Genomic DNA, 18,455 nt, shown 5'->3' with positions numbered 1-18,455 from the left:
AGAAACATCAATGATGAGAGAGAATCATTGATCGGCTGCCTTCTGAATGCCCCACATTGGGGATCGAGCCCGCAAACCGGGCATGTGCCCTGAATCAAACCGTGACCTCCTGGTTCACAGGTCGACGCTCAGCAGACAGAACTAATGGGGGAGGAAGGGACTCCTGTGACCTCCTCTCTTCCTATTTCTTTTTATAAGGTCGTGTTGTTAAAGTAGCTTGTCTCTGTAATGTTTGTCTGCCTCTCTTGCCCCTGTGCTTGGATCATTTTTTAATTTAAAATCTTGCACTGCAGGTCGTTGAGCACTTCCACATGGAGGTTGGCACAGGACCAAACTCGAGACTCGCAACTCATAACAGTTGATGAAAAATTGGTAAGAATTTTTTATATACGCTGCTAGGATTCTGCCTTCAGGGTTATTCTTGTACAATAGATTTTAAGAGGGGTGTTTTGTGGGAAGTGATGTGAATTTGACTGTCCAAATTGTATGTAAATTTACTTTAAGAAATATTTGTCACAAAATGATAAAGATAATTTATGTTAAGCATTATACACAAATATTAAGTCATACAAATATTGAGAAATTAAAATTACAAAAGGCTTCCATTTTTTGGTGTTTATAAGTAGCAATTAGAACATTTTTTATTTTTATAATGCATGCATTATTTTTTATTTTCTCAGTTATACTATTTAAGTTGTAAGGTACCAGTACTATTTAAAATTAAGTATATTGAGTTTTTCTGGAATCAGTTGTTTTTGTGTGTATACATCCCATTTCACATTACACATGAGAGATTACAACTAGCAACAAATAAATAATGTTCTTCACAACAGAAAGAATTTTGGTAACCATGACATAAAATTTTCCAATGTGTGGTGGCATTTTAGATGCAGCTTGTTATTGATGCTTATATTATATGATAGCATAAATTTTGTCAATGTCGTAAGACTTCCAGTAAAAATGTGTAGTCGTATTTTCATTTTTATCTGGCTTACCATTATCAAATATATGGGTGTGTTTCTTAACTACTCCCTTTCTAATCGTTGTATATTCTTTTATTGCTCAATTTTGAGCCTGTGAGCATAATTTAAATAATAGGTCACACTTAAGTTTCTATTTGCACCATTAAAGATCTAAATAGGAAAATTAATAGATAAGGAAACAGTAAGGAAATCCCTAAATATCTTATGTTTAAGGCTGGTTGATTTGAACTTTAAAACCAAAGGATAACCAAAATAGTCTTTTTAAAATGCTGGTTTTGTCATCCTCTTCTGAAAAATCTTATGGTGCTTCTTATTGACCTACGAAGAGTAAACATTAAAATCCTGACGGTCTCTGAGGCCGTCCTCTCCAGGTTTACCTGGTCCCACTCTCTCTATCCCCTTTGCTCTGTGCCTGTGACTTGCTGTTCCTTTTCTGCTTCAGGGCATTTAGATTCCAGTTCAGTCTGCCCAGCTGCTGGTACCAACCCCCCAGCTTTTCATTCAGTGCCATGTGCTTATGCTTCACATGTTCACCTCCTAGCCCGTGCTTCCTCAGGTGTAGAAGAATTGAGGCAGGAATGGAAGCGGAGGAGGACTCACCGTGCCATGTGTTCATTAATGAATGAGGATCCTCTTTTAATGTTTTACTGCATCTCTTCTAAGCCCCAAGAGATTGCCTTCTTGTTCAGTACATGGGGTTTACTCTCTATAAAATTTTCTAAGTTCATGGAAGCGGAGGAGGACTCACCGTGCCATGTGTTCATCAATGAATGAGGATCCTCTTTTAATGTTTCTACTGCATCTCTTCTAAGCCCCAAGAGATTGCTTTCTTGTTCAGTACATGGGGTTTACTCTTTATAAAATTTTCTAAGTTTACGAGTGATGCTTCTAAGTTCTGTTCTGTCTAGTTTGGATGCATAAGTCAGAACAGACACCCCTCTGTTGCTCTAGACAAGGTGCTGTGAAGCACACCGGGAGCTGTGGGCTGCTCTGAGTGTTATGTTTTTCATTGTCTCACAAATCAGTTGCATACTTTTAATGAATTTTGTTGCCCTGTATAGATTTTCTCCAGCTTTGTTATGTCTTTCTTGAAGTGTGTACTAGTCAAAATATAGGTTTGATATGCCAGCTAAAGTCAATTGAGGTCTTATGTGTAATTATTCATAGTTATTGAGGTCATATTTAATATGGATAGCTGAAACCCTTAGCCATTCATTTAAGTTTATATTAAAACAGAAGTATTAAATAATCATATAGGTAACGCAGTGCTAACAAGGGTTTCGGCTTTTTTTGCTCCTGCATACGATCAGATGAAGGCTTCAGTGAGTAGCATAATGACAGGACCGGGGGATGGAGGGACTTACAGCAATGTTGAGCAAGTGGAATTGATTAGATTTGCATTTTGAAAAAAAAGATTCTAAAAATATGTATCAGTATTAATGATGAAAATATTTCAAAAGGTGACGTAAAATAAGATGTGGAAACCGCATTTTATAGTATAGAATAATAATACTATAAACCAATTTATTAACTTAGGATACCATTTTTCTTAACCACTCAACATCCTATATAATAAAAGGCTAATATGCAAATCGACCGAACGGCCCAATGACCGGTTGCTGTGACGCACGCTGACTACCAAGGGGCAGACCCTCAATGCAGGAGCTGCCCCCTGGTGGTCAGTGCACTCCCACAGGGGGAGCGCTGCTCAGCCAGAAGCCCTGAGCCAGGCTTACAGTGGCGAGAGGGCGCAGGCTGGGCTGAGGGACTCCCCCCACCCCTGACTTCACAAATTTCGTGCACTGGGCCTTTAGTTAGTTATATTTGTACCTGAAATTGGACAGAAACTAGAATCTTAATTGTGTGGTAAGGGAATTAGCCATTCTCATGATTTCTATTGGCTATCTTATGTGATGTAGTTTTAAAATTAATACAGGTGATGCATGTGGACTAGGTCTTAAGCATGTGGACTAAACTTAATTGGGGGTTAGTTTTAGTGTTTATTTTCAAACCGGAGGATAACTTTAGATGTTACCTAGTTACATTATTGAATCTATTTTTCATTTAAAATATTTTCAACCTTTTATTCAAGAGAAATCTTATGTGGGACTCCAACAAGTAATCAACTAGATGAAAGCTGAATTTGCTGGAGGGTGAGGACTGGGAGCCCGAGGGACGATGCAAGCTTTCCTTAGGACAGTGGTTCGCAGTGTGGTCTGGGTGGGAGCCCAGAGCCCTTTTAGGAGGTCGACAAAGTCAGACTATTTTCCTAATCAGGCAAAGGCTTTTTAAAGTCAGTTTCACTTAACATTCTTGATGAAGCAGTAAAAATGATTAATATTTAAAAATCTCCACCCCGCATACTCATCTTTGTATTTCCCGTGTGGCAAAACAGGAAGTATTGTGCATAAGACACGTCTGCTGCATGTCCCCAGGTGTCACTGGGTCTAAGGATAACTACTTGTGTCGCTGCGCTGCTGTTGCACATTGAAGCTGGCCACTTTCTTCTTGGAGCACCTCTAATTGCAAAAACAATAACAGGTGACACAGTATGGTTTTCCAGTCTTCAGCACACGGCAGACATTTTCTAGAAAATAAACCTGCTGCTTCAAGGAAGCATTACCCATGATAAACTTCAAGCTTCCAAGTAAAAATGAGAATTTTTGAACTTGATTATGCCACTGATCTGATTGAGCCTGACAACTTCCCAATAAAGACTGTTGGGATGGTACTGGTGGTGATGTTCAGGAATGTGATTTAGGAGATTAGGTAGTGAAATGTGCTAACATTAGGAAGATGTGCATACCTCCTGTGAACCAGTGTTTCCAGATGAGCAATGTATGATGTCATAAAATCATGCCTGGGTAAAACTTTACAGTGCAAGATAGAACAATGCTTTTAATGTGAGTATGACAATATTAAGGCTGTTAAAATATTGCTCCCTTTTCTAATTACATGTCTCTTTTAGGATGAATTTTCTTCATATAGTTCAACCAAGATAGCTTAGTACAACAGTTTGAACAAAAGAACAGATGTTAGAATTAACCTGTCTTGTGTTAAGCTATTCATTAGAGATTTTCAAAAATGCCTATCAGTTGTCCCTCTTCTCACTAAATTCTTTAGCTTTTGAAAATATGAGTAATAATATTATCCTATATAATAAAAGGCTAATATGCAAATCGGCCGAATGGCTGAATGACCGATAGCTATGACGCACACTGACCACCAGGGGGCAGATGCTCAGTGCAGGAGTTGCCCCCTGGTGGTCAGTGCGCTCCCACAGGGGAAGCACTGCTCAACCAGAAGCCGGGCTCATGCCTGGCGAGCACAGCAGCGGTGGTGGAAGCCTCTCTCGCCTCTGCCGCAGCACTAAGGAGCAGCAAGCCGAGCGGTAAAGAGCAGCGAGCAGGTGGGTGGTAAGGAGCAAGGGGTCTTGGACTGCAAGAGGGATATTCGACTGCGAGAGGGCACAGGCTGGGCTGAGGGATCCCCTCCCCCCAAGTGCTCGAATTTCGTGCACTGGGCCTCTAGTTTTTATAATAATGTTCTATTAATATATAATTGGTTTATTATCATTTTAAACTAAGTATATATTTAAGTTTTTCTCCATTTAAATTTCTTATGGCAAATATCTGCAGATATATAAACAAAACCTCTTTGGGTCCAATAATTTTTATTTTTATTTCATATATTTTTAAATTAAATGTATTGGGGTGACATTGGTTAATAAGATTATATAGGTTTCATGTGTACAATTCTATGTTCATCATCTGTATATTGCATTGTGTGCCTATCACCCAGTAATTTTTAAGAGGGTAAAGGAGTTCTGAGACCAAAATGTTTGAGAATCATTCTCCCAAGTCTTCTTTTTCGGTTTAAACATCCCCAGGGCTTTGATTCACATCACATGGGTCCTAGTTAATTCATCATCGTGATTATCTTGCAGTTGAACTGAATCCCTTTTACACTGTTGTTGCCGGGATTTCTTGTGATGCTACAGATGTGTGGCAGGGCCTGCGGGGGATTATGACCTCCATCCCTGCGCATCCAGCAGTCCGAGGAAGGCAGTTTACAGCTTATGTTCTCCTGCTTCTTCCTTAGGTGGAGCTCATGGGGAGCTAAAACCCAGGCCTTTTTTATTTGTACTGTGACCAAGTCATGTTTCATTTCTTCCATCGTACATATATGCTGTTTATTATTTTAACTGTTATTCTCAGGTAGTTCAGAGGCCATGCTACCAAATAAAAAGTTTACTTTTTTTTTATTATTACATTTAACAGGCAAAATTTAATATATAGAACATAAGAAATTAAGGGAATTTTTATAGTATTTCATAGATGTCAGTACCCTTATAAGTACAAAGAAAAAGATGTTTTATTTTGAGTATCAATTGTGTATTGATAACAGGTACCTTATCTTTTTAGGCATAGAATGTAAAGGGGAGAAGTCTGCCCAGCTTTTTCCAGGGTAAAGAATCTGTTCTTTCATTTTATTTTTGCATTTCTTTTTTCAAATTTATTTGAGAGAGAGAAAAAGAAACAGAAACATCGAGAGAGAGAGGAAGAGGGAGAAACAGAAACATCGATTTGTCGTTCCACTTATTAATGCATTCACTGGTTGTGCCTTGACCTGGGATCAAACCCGAAACCTTGGCGTATCCGGACCATGCTCTGACCACTTGGCTACCTGGCCAGGCCTTGTCATTTTCTAACTATATACAATGTTGGCAAATAGAGAACAAATCTTCAGAGAATAAAATTGTAGTACTTCCTAATTTCCTAGATTGCTATTAATGAATCTTACCGCACAGCACATGGTACATTTCTAATCAGTCAGTTTTAAGAATGTCTTCTCTGTTGTGTATAAACTAATATCCTTTTCATTTACTGTCAGAATTAATAAAAATTTAAATATCAAAAGAGTAGATAGATGACAGCATCTTAAAATAATCTTGTTAATTGATGTAGAAGCACAGTGTTTAAAAAACCTTTTTGTGTTTGCACCATTATTTCCAAATCCGTGATACTTCCTGCAAATACTAAGGAAAGCTCACCGCTGACTGTTTGCTTGGCCCTTGGTTTTTGTTGCAGGATTGCTGTGCTGTGGAGGTTGGGGGAAGAATGCCTTTGCCTTTGTGCTTTATTAAGAGAGAAACTTTCTCCCTTTACCCCCACCCCCACCTCGGTTTCCTTTCAGCACATTTGATGAGAGCATGTTGTCTTTTTATATTCACGTGGACTATACAAAATAGAGACGTTAACTGTTCATTGTTCTTTAAAGATTTTGAGTAAGCACTCCCCATAAAACAACTACAGCATGAATGAGACCTATGTGGGTATGTTTTTGAAATGCTTTGTCATCATTTTTATTTCCTATTTTTAAAATACTAATTTCTGTTTGTCACAATCACCTTATATTAAGTATCTACTACCATAGTTAAAATTTAAATACAAAAGATAGAAAAATCCCCTCAAAATGTAAGAATTATTTTAATGTAGTAGTAAAAATAAGGTGAAATAAGCCTTAATAGTTTGGACATTAGTATGTTACTTTTGTAAAATTAGTTGGCTGCCATCGATCCTTCATTATTTATTTATTTATTCAATAAACATGAATTGGGCACCCGTCTGTGCCAGGCATTATGCTTCAGTGTTTATGTTGACACTTTCAGTGGTTTATTTTCAGTTAGATGCCTAGTCATTTTGTTTAAAAACCATTAAGCAGCGGTTGTTTTAAACTAATGGTGGTTATACATACATCCTCAGCATAAGTGAGTATCAGAAAGGAAACCGTGTAGCAGTCTGATAAACATGAATTGGGCACCCGTCTGTGCCAGGCATTATGCTTCAGTGTTTATGTTGACACTTTCAGTGGTTTATTTTCAGTTAGATGCCTAGTCATTTTGTTTAAAAACCATTAAGCAGCGGTTGTTTTAAACTAATGGTGGTTATACATACATCCTCAGCATAAGTGAGTATCAGAAAGGAAACTGTGTAGCAGTCAGTCTGTAAATCTCAAATAGGTGGAGTGGGAAAGGCTGGCTCTCATTCCTAAGTTTTTTTTGAGAAATGATAGTAAGCACTTTAATATAAAGCCTATCAGGATTTAAAATGATCTGTGTGTTAAAATTAGGTGTGCATGTGAAATAAAGAGTCGGGGTTTCGAATGCTGCCAATTTGTTGTTTTACTGCTTGGCAGTTTCCTCCCAGCAGCAGCACAGCAGTTAAAGCTTGGTCACTTGTTGGTACTTGCAGTAAGTACTTGCTGTTCGATCAGGCATTGGTGTTAGCGCACACACATAGCCGACTGGGCGAGAATATTGCTGTTTTAGAATGTCTGCAAGCAGCAACAAGTTATTTAATATAATTTTTTTGTCACTTTAGTTGGTTTTACATTTTTTCATTGCTTGAACTTGCTCTAAGAAATTTGTAGAAATGAGTGATATTTTTGCAAGCCTTCTAAAATAAAACAATTATATTTGCTACACCAGTATTAGTTTTATGTTGTTTTTACTTCCTAACATACTAAAAGTTTATAGATGAAAACTTTTTATAAGTCTGCAAACCCGAATTAAAGATTGAGCATTAAGAGGTGACCTGCACAAAAAGATAAAGCTAAGTGAAAGGCTTGCATTTGCTCTGGTGCTTGCTTTTTGAAGGGGTCAGTTTTCTTTGGAGAGATTACTTTCTTTTGGTGGATGGCGGCGCTATCTCTGCTAGATTATTGGAAGGCTAGTGTCTGTGATTGGGTTATACAGCCTCCTAGCATCTCAAGTGTCTGTTTTGTCTGGACTTTCCTCACGCAGCATTCTTGTGCAAAAATTTCAAGGCTTTAGTCTGGAGCACTGGGTCAAAGGATATGTCTCTTTGAAGGGTAGACAGGAGTTTTTTATGTTTTATTCACTAAGTAGTATTTCATTTTACATCAAAGAATAGCAGCCTTTGAGAGCCTTTCAGGGTGGCAGTTGAGCATGTGGGCTTTTTTTTTTCCAAGACTTTCACTAAATATGGAATGTTTCTTCGTGTTTCTCAGTCTACAGATGCTTATTTATATTCTTGTATTTAGATGAGACTATTAAAATTTAAAAAAAGCATTGATTATAGAAGTTAGTTTGAGGTAGAGTTTTATTTTTAAAAAAACTTACAATGTACTTGTCTCTTTTGGTTTTTACACTACCTACAAGCTACTGAGAAAAAAAAATTGTTAGATAGCCTTTAAGATTGTAGCAATACTATTGCTGAAACTTCTAAGGAAGAAGTAATGACTAATGATTTTGGAAGTGTAAATTTTATAGTGAAATGGCCTTTTATTGGCTTTTTTTTCAAGTCTAAAAGTGGGAGATACTTATTTTGAAACATAACAAAACGCAAGTAATGAAAAATGTTAAGACTTAGTATAGCTAGAAGTAAATGTTCTTTATGTGCCTTTGAGATAAGTTAATAACTATTATGAACCAATAAAATAATTATACAATATATGATTGCTTATGTTTAGAAGATTAAATTGTATTTAATATTCCTATCACATGACATATATACCTGAGCATATGAACCAATATTAATATAGCTTATTTTTATATTTATGGGTAAACATGCTCTTGAAATTACTGAAAATGTATCTTACTAGAATTGGTTGATCATTTAAAATAGAAATATTTGTATTCATTAATAACATATCATTAGTATTGAAATAACTTCAGATAACTTGCATTTGACATTGAGTAAAACAAGTCAGATCATTTATTATATACAATTGTTTAAAATAAAATGTATTGATAAGTACAGAACTTTGTGTTCCAAAATACAATCCCATTAAGTTATTTTCACATGTTATCGCGATGTAAAAAAACTTGTACTTATTAAATAGTTATAGAGGAAATGAATGGTAATGTGAGGTTTTATATGCAGACAGGGACCGTTGAGACTTAAAGTAGAGAATGATCTTTCTATATTAAAGTTGTTTAAGGAACAAAGATCTTTTCTCCGAAGGGCTCAGCCATCTCCATTCTCTGCGATTCTTCAGCAATTAAAGCCCATTTCTTTTCTTCTTTGTTCCACACAGACAACTGAACAGGACTGAGAATCGGACTGACGCGTGTTTTATCTTTCAGACGCTGTAAGTTCTGTGCACCAATTAGCCAAGTACAGTAAAGGTTTGGACTTAACAGCCACAGCATCTCTCATGCCTAGAAGTGTCTGGGCTGGTGCGGTGTCGCAGCCCATTGTGTCCCTGTGAGGACAGTCACTGGGTCACCCCTTCCCGCTCTCCTACCTGCTGTGGGTGGTATCGTGTAGAGCACTCGGCACTCCGCACAGTATCCTTCCAAGGGTTGGAAATGCTCGTGTGTTATTATCCAGGAGCTTTGGCTCTCAAAGTAGAATTGATCATATTTAATCATTTGAATGTTATGTTTTTTGTCCTTTTAGTGTTTCTACAATTTGTATGTGAAGATACATTATTTTTCTTTAATTAGTTCCAAGTACAAAGCTGTATGTTCTCTCCTTGGAAATTGTTTGTGTAATTTTATTCATTTAACTGGATATAATTATAAATGAGTCATCAGAGTTTATATCCGAGTATGTGATACCTGATGTTTTCTTTTAGACTGTATTTGAATGTAGGTTGGTGGGTTTTTTAATTTTTTTAATTTTCTGTTTGGTTGGTTGGCTTTCTTTTGTAGGTTGGTTTGTATGTTGTTGTTTCTTTCTTTGGTAATAGAAAGAGAGTATTTTGCTTTTAATTGGCCAGCTTGTCAGATAATTTCAAAACTCAAGAATTCATCCAAATCCCACCTTGAACGTGTGAAAGGCTTATGTCCATCCCCTGACAGCGACGTGGTCATGAAGGCAGGGGAGAGGGAGTGAAGGAACAGGAGGCCGTCGCCCGGGACAAGTGCTCTTCTCTTCCTGTCGCGCGTGTCTGGGAAGAGGGGCCGAGCGCAGGGAGGAGAATGCCCAGCTCGGAAGTGGAGGCTGGAGACGCCCATCCCGCCTCTGTGCCAGGCGCTCGTCTGCTGTGGCTCAGTCTGTGCTCTGACTCCCCCTTCACAACGCCGCTCACAAGCTTGCAGATACCGTCCATGTCCTGCCAAGGGGACGTGTAGAAAAAGGGGTGCTACTGTACGCGGTGTGCTATGGCTCCCCAAACTGCCTCTCGGTCAGGCACACTGTTCAGAAATAGGAGTAGGCTTTTTGTTCAGTTCTGTTTCATGGTTAATACTTTACTTCTTGCTGTTTTGAGTATATTACATATCAGTTATTGAAGGTTTTTTATTTTAATGCCTCTAATGAAATAGGCATTAAAAATGGTCGTGTCTTTCTCTGAGCAGCGTGTAGACACGGGAATACCAAAATGTTGGGCTGAAAGCGCTCATTTAAATTTAAAACCTGAGGATCGGATCAGTATACTGACTTGCATGTATTACGATGACTACTGAGTTTATGTCATTATAACTAACATCTAACAATTTAAAAGATTTTTAAACCTAATTGAGTAGTTTGAGATTTAACATCTGAAAAAGTAAAATAAGGTTCCTGGTTTAGTTAGGATTTTAATGTATTAAATATTCAAACATGGCTGGTTGCTTGGAGTTTGTCTCTGTGTCTTTGGGAAATGCTCCCTTCCTCTGCCTGGAGTGGCAGAGGCCAGTGGAGGAGAGAGGCAGTGCAGAGTGCAGGCTGGCTGAGAGGAGGAGGCTGTGGCCAAGGAGAACGGGGAGCAGCGTGAGGTCAGAGAGGTACGCAGGGGATTTTGGGTGAAATAATTCTTATAGTTTTCTACAAGGGATTACATTTTAACAACTACTTTTTTTCTAAAAGAAATATATTGTTGAAAGTATTACAGATGCTCCCTTTCTCCCCCATTGGCCCCTCCACCCTGCACGTCTCCCCCTCCCCCAGGCAGAAGGATCCCATGTTTTGTCCTTGCATTTTAGGTTACATAGCAGGTCAGTGGTTTTCCTGTGAAACTTCTGACTTTGAAGTTGCTTTTTGATAAAGGCATATTGGGAGCTGGAATCTTGAATTCATCTACTTACTCTAATCCCCCAGTCTCCATGGCCCGGCACCGCGCCCCACCACCACCACCACCCGCCACCACCACCACCCGCACGGGAAAGTCAGTGGAGATGGCTGAGCTGCTGTCCGCAAGGTGGTGCTGACACCGGCACACGCATGGTTAAGCTTCTGGCCTGTTTCAGTGGGTGTCCTGGCTGGGGTGATGGTTATGTCGTTACCTTGACTGGACTCTGTTTGCTCTCCCTGCCTCTCCTTTCTCCCCTGTTCTCTCTGTTGCTTGGAGTTTGTCTCTCTGTCTTTGGGACTCCCTTCTCCCTTTGCTGACAGTGTAGCTGACTGTCATCATCTTTCCTTTTCTGGCTGTTTATGTTGTTCCCCATCCCTTCAGTCCTCCCTTCCAGCGACTGGCTCCTCCTTTTCCTCTCCCCCCCGCTGCCTGTCAGCCTGGTTTGGGCCCTCTGGCCGATTTTTGGACTGTTATCATTCTTTTCTTCTTGGTACTCCTCTATGTCTCTTCCACTCCCCTGGTTGTTCTTCCTCCCCTTCTCGCCTTTCTTCTATACTTTCGTAGCATTTTCCTCTTCCTTCTTTCTTTCCTTCTTTCTTCCTCTCCTCTCAAAATGATGAGAGAGCTACATCAGACCTAGGGAGGAGAGACAGAGCTGGCCCTACCCTCCAATTGCTTTTTTCTCTTAGGTCTTATCTCCCCGCAATATACAGGACTTATCTTCAAAAGTCCTGTATATTGTCCTTGCATTTTAGGTTACATAGCAGGTCAGTGGTTTTCCTGTGACAATATACAGGACTTTTGAAGACATTTACTAACAGGAAAGAGAAATGCTATGATTTAAACATTATATTATAATTATCTTTAATTGAATCTGAATTAATTGAAAAGAATACTGTACTGACTCACATTTGCTGTTCAGATGCTGAGTTCTAGGGGATCTTGGAGCTAAATATTGGCCCTGATTGCAATGGTCTTACATTAGGTGTGTTCATTTGTGTATATTTGCGCATGTACAGTCGGCATTTAACAGTTTCTGTTGTGTAACGCCTTTTCTAACAGCAGTTTACTAAGTCATTTAAGATATTACTCTACGTAGATTCTGATAGTCATGTGAATGTATTGCTAAATGACTGTCATTCCAATGAGAATTGTTTTAGTCACTTATAACCTGTTTTTTAAAAATATATTTTTATTGTTTTCAGAGAGGAAAGGAGAGGGAGAGAGAGGTAGAAACATCGATGATGAGAGAGAATCATTGATCGGCTGCCTCCTTGCACACCCCCTACTGGGGATCGAGCCCGCAACCCGGGCTTGTGTCCTGACCGGGAATCGAACTGTGACCTCCTGGTTCATAGGTCGAAGCTCAACCATTGACCCTTTTCAGTACTGCACAGGCAAGTGGTGGAGCTTGGGTTCCTCCAGGTTTGTCTGAATCAGACATAATTCCTTGCTCCTAGCCAATATTGTATTTCATAGTATGATTATGTAACGACCCCCTTCCCCTTCTCCAGGAGCACAGATGAGAAATCTCTTGAATTCAGGGGTAGTCTTTATTCCCTCCGCAGCCCTGGCCTGGATAACTTGGCATAGCAGGATCTTTCCATTTGAATTGAAGTGAATAAAGGTAAATGATACCTGTCCCGTCACTGTTATGCGTGTCATAGGCTTTTCAGGATATGGTTGTAACTTAGTCAAACACATTTATTTAACATATATTGTACTCAGTGCTTTGACATACACAAGAAATGGAATAGTCAGCCCTTACTTAGAAAGAAAAACTATGTTGTTCTCTCCTTTAAACTTGAAGCAGCTTACTGACTCTGATTGCATAACCCTTTGTTGTATTTTAATGACTTACTCATTTTTCAAGGAAGATTTTCTGCATCTGACACCCACTTTTTGCTCACTCTTTCCTTTGTAAAAAGTTCAGTAGTGATTTTTAAGAGTCTAGAGGTCTTGTCTGTACTGTTGAGCATTGTGTCCAGCGTCTAATACATACAGGTTCTGAAATATATGTTGAATTAAAGAGACACATTCTTTTTATTGTGCAATATAAGCACTTTACATACATTACTTAGTCCTTGTTATACTTCATTTAATTGACTTTATAGATGCTGAATTAGGAGATGTTTTCATCTGCCAACGTTGCGAGTTGGGATTCTGACCAGTTTTGACTCGGCCCTTTGGTTTAGCCTTTGCTGCACCCGTTCCCTGCAGAAGGGCCACCTGGGTACTGACAGGAGTTTGGGATGGAGACACAGCTCTTAATTTCTTAATTTCCTACTCGTTGTATGATTAGCAGTGTCATTTGTGTGATCGTTTTCTATCTTAACAACATTCCATTTAAAACTTTACTTTGGGTTCCATGGTAGCTTACAGTATGCAAGACATAATGGGGTCACATTGCGACCCTTGTTTCCTTCCTGGTGGGACTCCCACCGTGTGTGCTCTGGCAGACAAAGCTGGTTCTCCTGGCACCTCTGTTCTCAGTCTGATTGTATCTGAATCACTGTGGCCACTCATTCTCTGCAGTGTTCAAAGTTCCGCTGTGGTGAGTAATTCACAGCATGCTGTCAGCTTTTTGTATTTTTCAAACTGTAAAATTTATTTTATAAAATGCCCTTTATTGTTTATGAGACCCTTTAATGAGTTTCTTGGGTTAGGTATCTGTAGGGTACTTAAAGATTTTGTTACAGATCTAAGATGGTTTCTCTTTTAACTTCTTTCATGGTTGAAGTAGAATATAAACACAATCACCAAATTTAGATCAGTTCAGCTCTAAAATAAATTTAAACACGTAATTGGTAGCCAGTAGCCTCCAACAGAGCACGTTTCTGTAAGCAGTATTTGTAGTGTCCCAGTATGTGCTCTATTAAAACGTTTTCAGCATTGATCTATAATAACAAGCAATTTAGTCGCACTTATTACCAAAAAAGCCTGGTAAAAATTTTGGTTCTTTTGAGTATACTGAGAGACCTATCAAAAATTTACCCATTGGCAAAACCCTTTTTCATTTATTTCTCTTTATGACAAGTGTAAACTATTAAGGTTAAGTGGGTGGGGCAACCGGAAGTAATTACGAAGGCCAGTGGCATTTTTGTGGTTTAATAAAGGCAGAAGCTAATTATTCAGTTTTTATTTAAGTGAAATGGTGCCAAAAAGGAGGTTCCTGCCGGGCAGCTGCACTCCCTCAGTGTTACCCTAATTTACCAAAGACACGACTGTCACAAATAAACCTTTACACTTGATATATAGCCACAGAAGTACGGAGGCTTTTGTTTGGGGTGCATGCAGAAGAACTCCTTTATACAGATCAACCGCCAGATGATGGACAATGATGAAAATTTGATTCTTTGAAGTCATAATAGTCATTGAAATGTGTGAAATTCTGGTATTGAAAAGAGAGAGGCCAGCAAGACTCTCAATCCTGGGTGGTTGCAGGAGGCTTGCTGGGAGGTTTGTCGGCATTTTGACACCAACTTCCCATTGCTTGTTCCCTGCTTCCTTTGTTTAAAAAAAAAAAAAAGAATTCACACAAGATAAATGGGAACAGTTGATAACCGAATCATACAGTTTTTATGTGGAAAACTAATATTTTATAACGAAAGTTGGTATTTGAAAGAATAAAGTTCATTTACATATGCTGGCATATACTTTCTTAGTGATTTTTAACATTTCTCTTTCACTGAAGCACACTTGTGGCGTGGAAGGTCAGGCTTTGCTCACAGAGTTAGAAATTGTGGCAGATGCCCTGAGAGAGTAGGACTTTGGAACTGGGAGATGCATCTTTTCAGTAGCAAATTCTGTTTGAATGCCCTTTAATCTCTGAATCATGATTTGTCACTATTTAAAAAATGGCACATTTACATGAGATTGTGTTTCTGAAACTTTATTCTATTTAGATAGTAACATTCTTTAATAATAGGAATATAGGTTTCATATTTGACCCAATCGCTTAAAAATTTTAAGTTTTAAAATTTAGTGTGTGTATATTATCTATAAAGTAACTTGATTTATTAGAATTTACAGATAATTATTAACTGGTGAGTTTTGAGGTTCCTAAAGAGCCAACTTGAAGGCTTCTCATACCCTATCTGACGGAAGGTTTTGTAATCCTAGAAAACGTATGGATTATTTATGGTTTTCTGTTTTACCAATAAAATCAGAACTCTGTGAAAGGCAATATTGACATCTTCAGAGCACTGCCCTCTTTTCTAAGTAGCCTTTAAAAAATGACAGATGATCTAGTGCAACACAGAAGTAGAAATCTACACAAGAGAAAAGAATATCATTAGTTCAGCAGAGTGTAAGGCATTTACAGATTGTATTTATTTGTTTGTTTGTTTGTTTGTTTATTGCAAAGGTTGAGTCACAGGTAGGCCATTGAGAACTTGAGGTAAAGCAACGCATTGATGACACAAGTAACGAGTTCAACACAGTGCCTCCCGGTTCTTTTCAAGGATTGCATTGTTTTAATAGAATCTTGGAGTGGGAGTTTTCCCATTGAAATGTCCTTAAAGGACAGGTTCTTCTGTCACTGGCTGAGCTGTGTGGATGAAATGGTAACAATAGAGTGTCGTAATGCATTTTACAAGTGTGAGAAATCAGTTTGTCTAGACTGAGAGTGTTCCTGCAGGGACTAGGAGTTCAGGGCTTCAGGGCCTCTCTGTGTCAGCTACGTGCACAGCCCTACATGCAGGCCTGTGTGTCCGACACTGCGCTTCAGAATTCAGAAACCCATTTGTTTCTGCTTTAAATTGGGGGAAGATAGCGATAAATAATTGCCATAATTTTTGGAAGCTGGTAGTCAGGAGTTCAAAATATAAAGAGCTTAGCAACATTTGGTAGTTTCTCACTTTAAAGGGGTTTTCCATCCTAAAAAACTTTGCACTTTAGTAGCTAGTACAAATCAAGAAATACTGTTTCCATTTTTAAAAGCTTTATTGTTTTTTTAATTACTGTGTAAGTTCCTATATAAACTAACTGAAGTTTATGAAGAAAAAGCCTGTTTCTGTGATCCCACCTTCCTGAGGTGTCTAGTGCACAGAGTAAGTGTATCGTGTTTCCTTTCCTGGAGATCTTCTTTAGAGAACAGCCAATGGATCGTTCCAGTTCATACAAATTCAGCTCATACTCAAGAGGTTGCTGTGTAATTTGGTAAAGAATCCTCACCCCATAATTTTGTAACTTTGTTTCTTTATACCCAGTTTAAGCTTAAACTGTAACTTTGGAAACAGAACATCTATCTATACTAATAAAAGGGAAATATGCTAACTAGACCGGATAGACCCTTCCGGATGTCCATCGTCCAGTTCATACAAATTCAGCTCATACTCAAGAGGTTGCTGTGTAATTTGGTAAAGAATCCTCACCCCATAATTTTGTAACTTTGTTTCTTTATACCCAGTTTAAGCTTAAACTGTAACTTTGGAAACAGAACATCTATCTATACTAATAAAAGGGTAATATGCTAATTAGACCGGATAGACCCTTCCGGATGTCCATCATGACAAAGCCGGGGGCGTGGCCAGCCTGCAAACTGCCCACAGCCCCTCGCCCAGGCTGGCCCCACCCCCCAGTGGCGACCCCCACCTGATGGGGGTGTGGATGGTCTACAAAGCACCCGAGGCTCCTTGCCCAGGCCGGCCCTACCCCCAGCCGGAACCCCCACCCCAATCCGGGGCCCCCTTCAGGGCAGGCCAGCCAGCCCCCACCTGTGCACCAGGCCTCTATCCTATATAATAAAAGGGTATTATGCAAATTGGCCCTAACAGCAGACCGCCTGCTGGACCAGTCACTATGAGGCGCACTGACCACCTCTTGGTCCCTTTCCCCAGCCGGCAGGCTCCAATCGCCTGATGGCCACCAGTGGTGGGGGCGGGGCTGGCGAGCAGGCGGGAACAGCTGACCTCTCAGTCCCTTTCCCTGGCCATCAGGCACTGATCACCCGATGGCAAACAGGGAACCAGGGGTGGGTGCGGCGGGGGCCAGGGCGTGATTGCAGGCCAGGCCTAGGGACCGTACCCGTGCATGAATTTCATGCGCCAGGCCTCTAATATTAATATAAAGATACAAAATGTTGAATAATAAGTGAATATGACAGATTACAAAACTATACGGAATTCAAAAGCGGAAATAAGTATTGAGGACTCTCCAGAAGCTGAGTCCTTTGCAAGCTCTTGAGTTGAGGAATATGTTTCAGAAAGCCATTAAATGTAATTATACTGGGAATTCCTTTTCTTTGAAGTGAACTTGACAATTAAAATGATCAGTTAAACCCTGGTCGGTGTGGCTCAGTTAGTTGAGCGTCATCCCATGCACCAAAGGTTGCTGGTTTGATGCCAGGTTAGGGCACATGCCCAGGGTTGAGGCTCCATCCCTGGTGATGGGTTTGTACAAGGCAGGGTGTGATGTTTCTCTCTCAAATTGATGTTTCTTTCTCTTTTTCCCTCTTCCTTCCTCTCTAAAAATCAATAAAAATGTATTTTAAAAACACAATGAAAACATACTCATATCTTTAAAAGTATGTACCAATTGCACTCATTTTGTTTTAATTTTATCCTCTATAAAAATACGTGTTAAAAAATGTAAGCAAGTATTACAAGTGCATATTTTTGTAAATATTTATGTGGATCATTTTTATAGTTCCTCCAAACACAAGTTGTGACGACGTAACCACACTTAATTACTGGAGCAGGTAGAAAGGTACTGTGTTAAGCAGAGGATTGGTTGAGAGCTAAAATAACTTTAAAGAATTGTGTTTTTAATCTGTGGGTAGAAAGACTAGTTGAATCAGAGATACACTTACTGTTTCCCAATACATATGGCAGCACTAAGTATTTATACTAGTCCTTTGGCCCATAGCATTGATTAGAGCGGTCCTACAAGTAAGCACTAGCTATCAGAAACGCGTTTGCGTGTTTTCTGTAGGACATCACTACCTTAACTGGCGTCCCCGAGGAGCACATCAAGACCCGGAAAGTCAGGATCTTCGTTCCTGCGCGCAACAACATGCAGTCTGGGGTGAACAACACCAAGAAGTGGAAGATGGAGTTCGACACCAGGGAGCGCTGGGAGAACCCTTTGATGGGCTGGGCATCCACGTGAGTGCTTTGGTTTCACTTGAATAGCTTTTCAGCTCTTTTTCTATGTAGATTTTCCTTTTAAACATACTGATTTTAACACTCCTTCATGTACAGTGCTTTTTGTGTAGTTTTGTGTAGATATCACTGTGTTCTATGATGTAGACATATCTATCTATATAAAAGCCTCAGTGACCATTATGACCAGTACAACCGGTCGACCGGTCTCATGATGTGCACTGACCACCAGGGGGCAGCCGCTCAACACAGGAGCTGCCCCCTGGTGATCAGTGCACTCCCACAGGAGGAGCACTGCTCAGCCAGAAGCCGGGTTCACGGCCGGCGAGCGCAGCTGCAGCGGCGG

General features: G+C 39.6%; 1 protein-coding gene across 1 annotated transcript in view; it reads left to right on the top strand.

Moving 5' to 3' along the window:
* The first annotated feature begins 278 nt into the window (after positions 1–278).
* The window catches only part of NDUFS4 (NADH dehydrogenase (ubiquinone) Fe-S protein 4, 18kDa (NADH-coenzyme Q reductase)), a 32,919-nt gene continuing 14,742 nt past the window's right edge, over positions 279–18,455 (top strand). The window contains exons 1-2 of the mRNA XM_014542275.1: positions 279–372; positions 17,940–18,112. Of these exons, the coding sequence (XP_014397761.1) occupies positions 18,021–18,112 (92 nt within the window). The 5' untranslated portion in view covers positions 279–372; positions 17,940–18,020. The remainder of the gene's footprint in view (positions 373–17,939; positions 18,113–18,455) is intronic.

This window comes from Myotis brandtii, unplaced genomic scaffold (assembly GCF_000412655.1).
Source record: "Myotis brandtii unplaced genomic scaffold, ASM41265v1 scaffold295, whole genome shotgun sequence".
Classification (NCBI taxonomy): Eukaryota; Metazoa; Chordata; class Mammalia; order Chiroptera; family Vespertilionidae; genus Myotis; species Myotis brandtii.
This window is presented reverse-complemented; position numbering and strand designations above follow the sequence as displayed.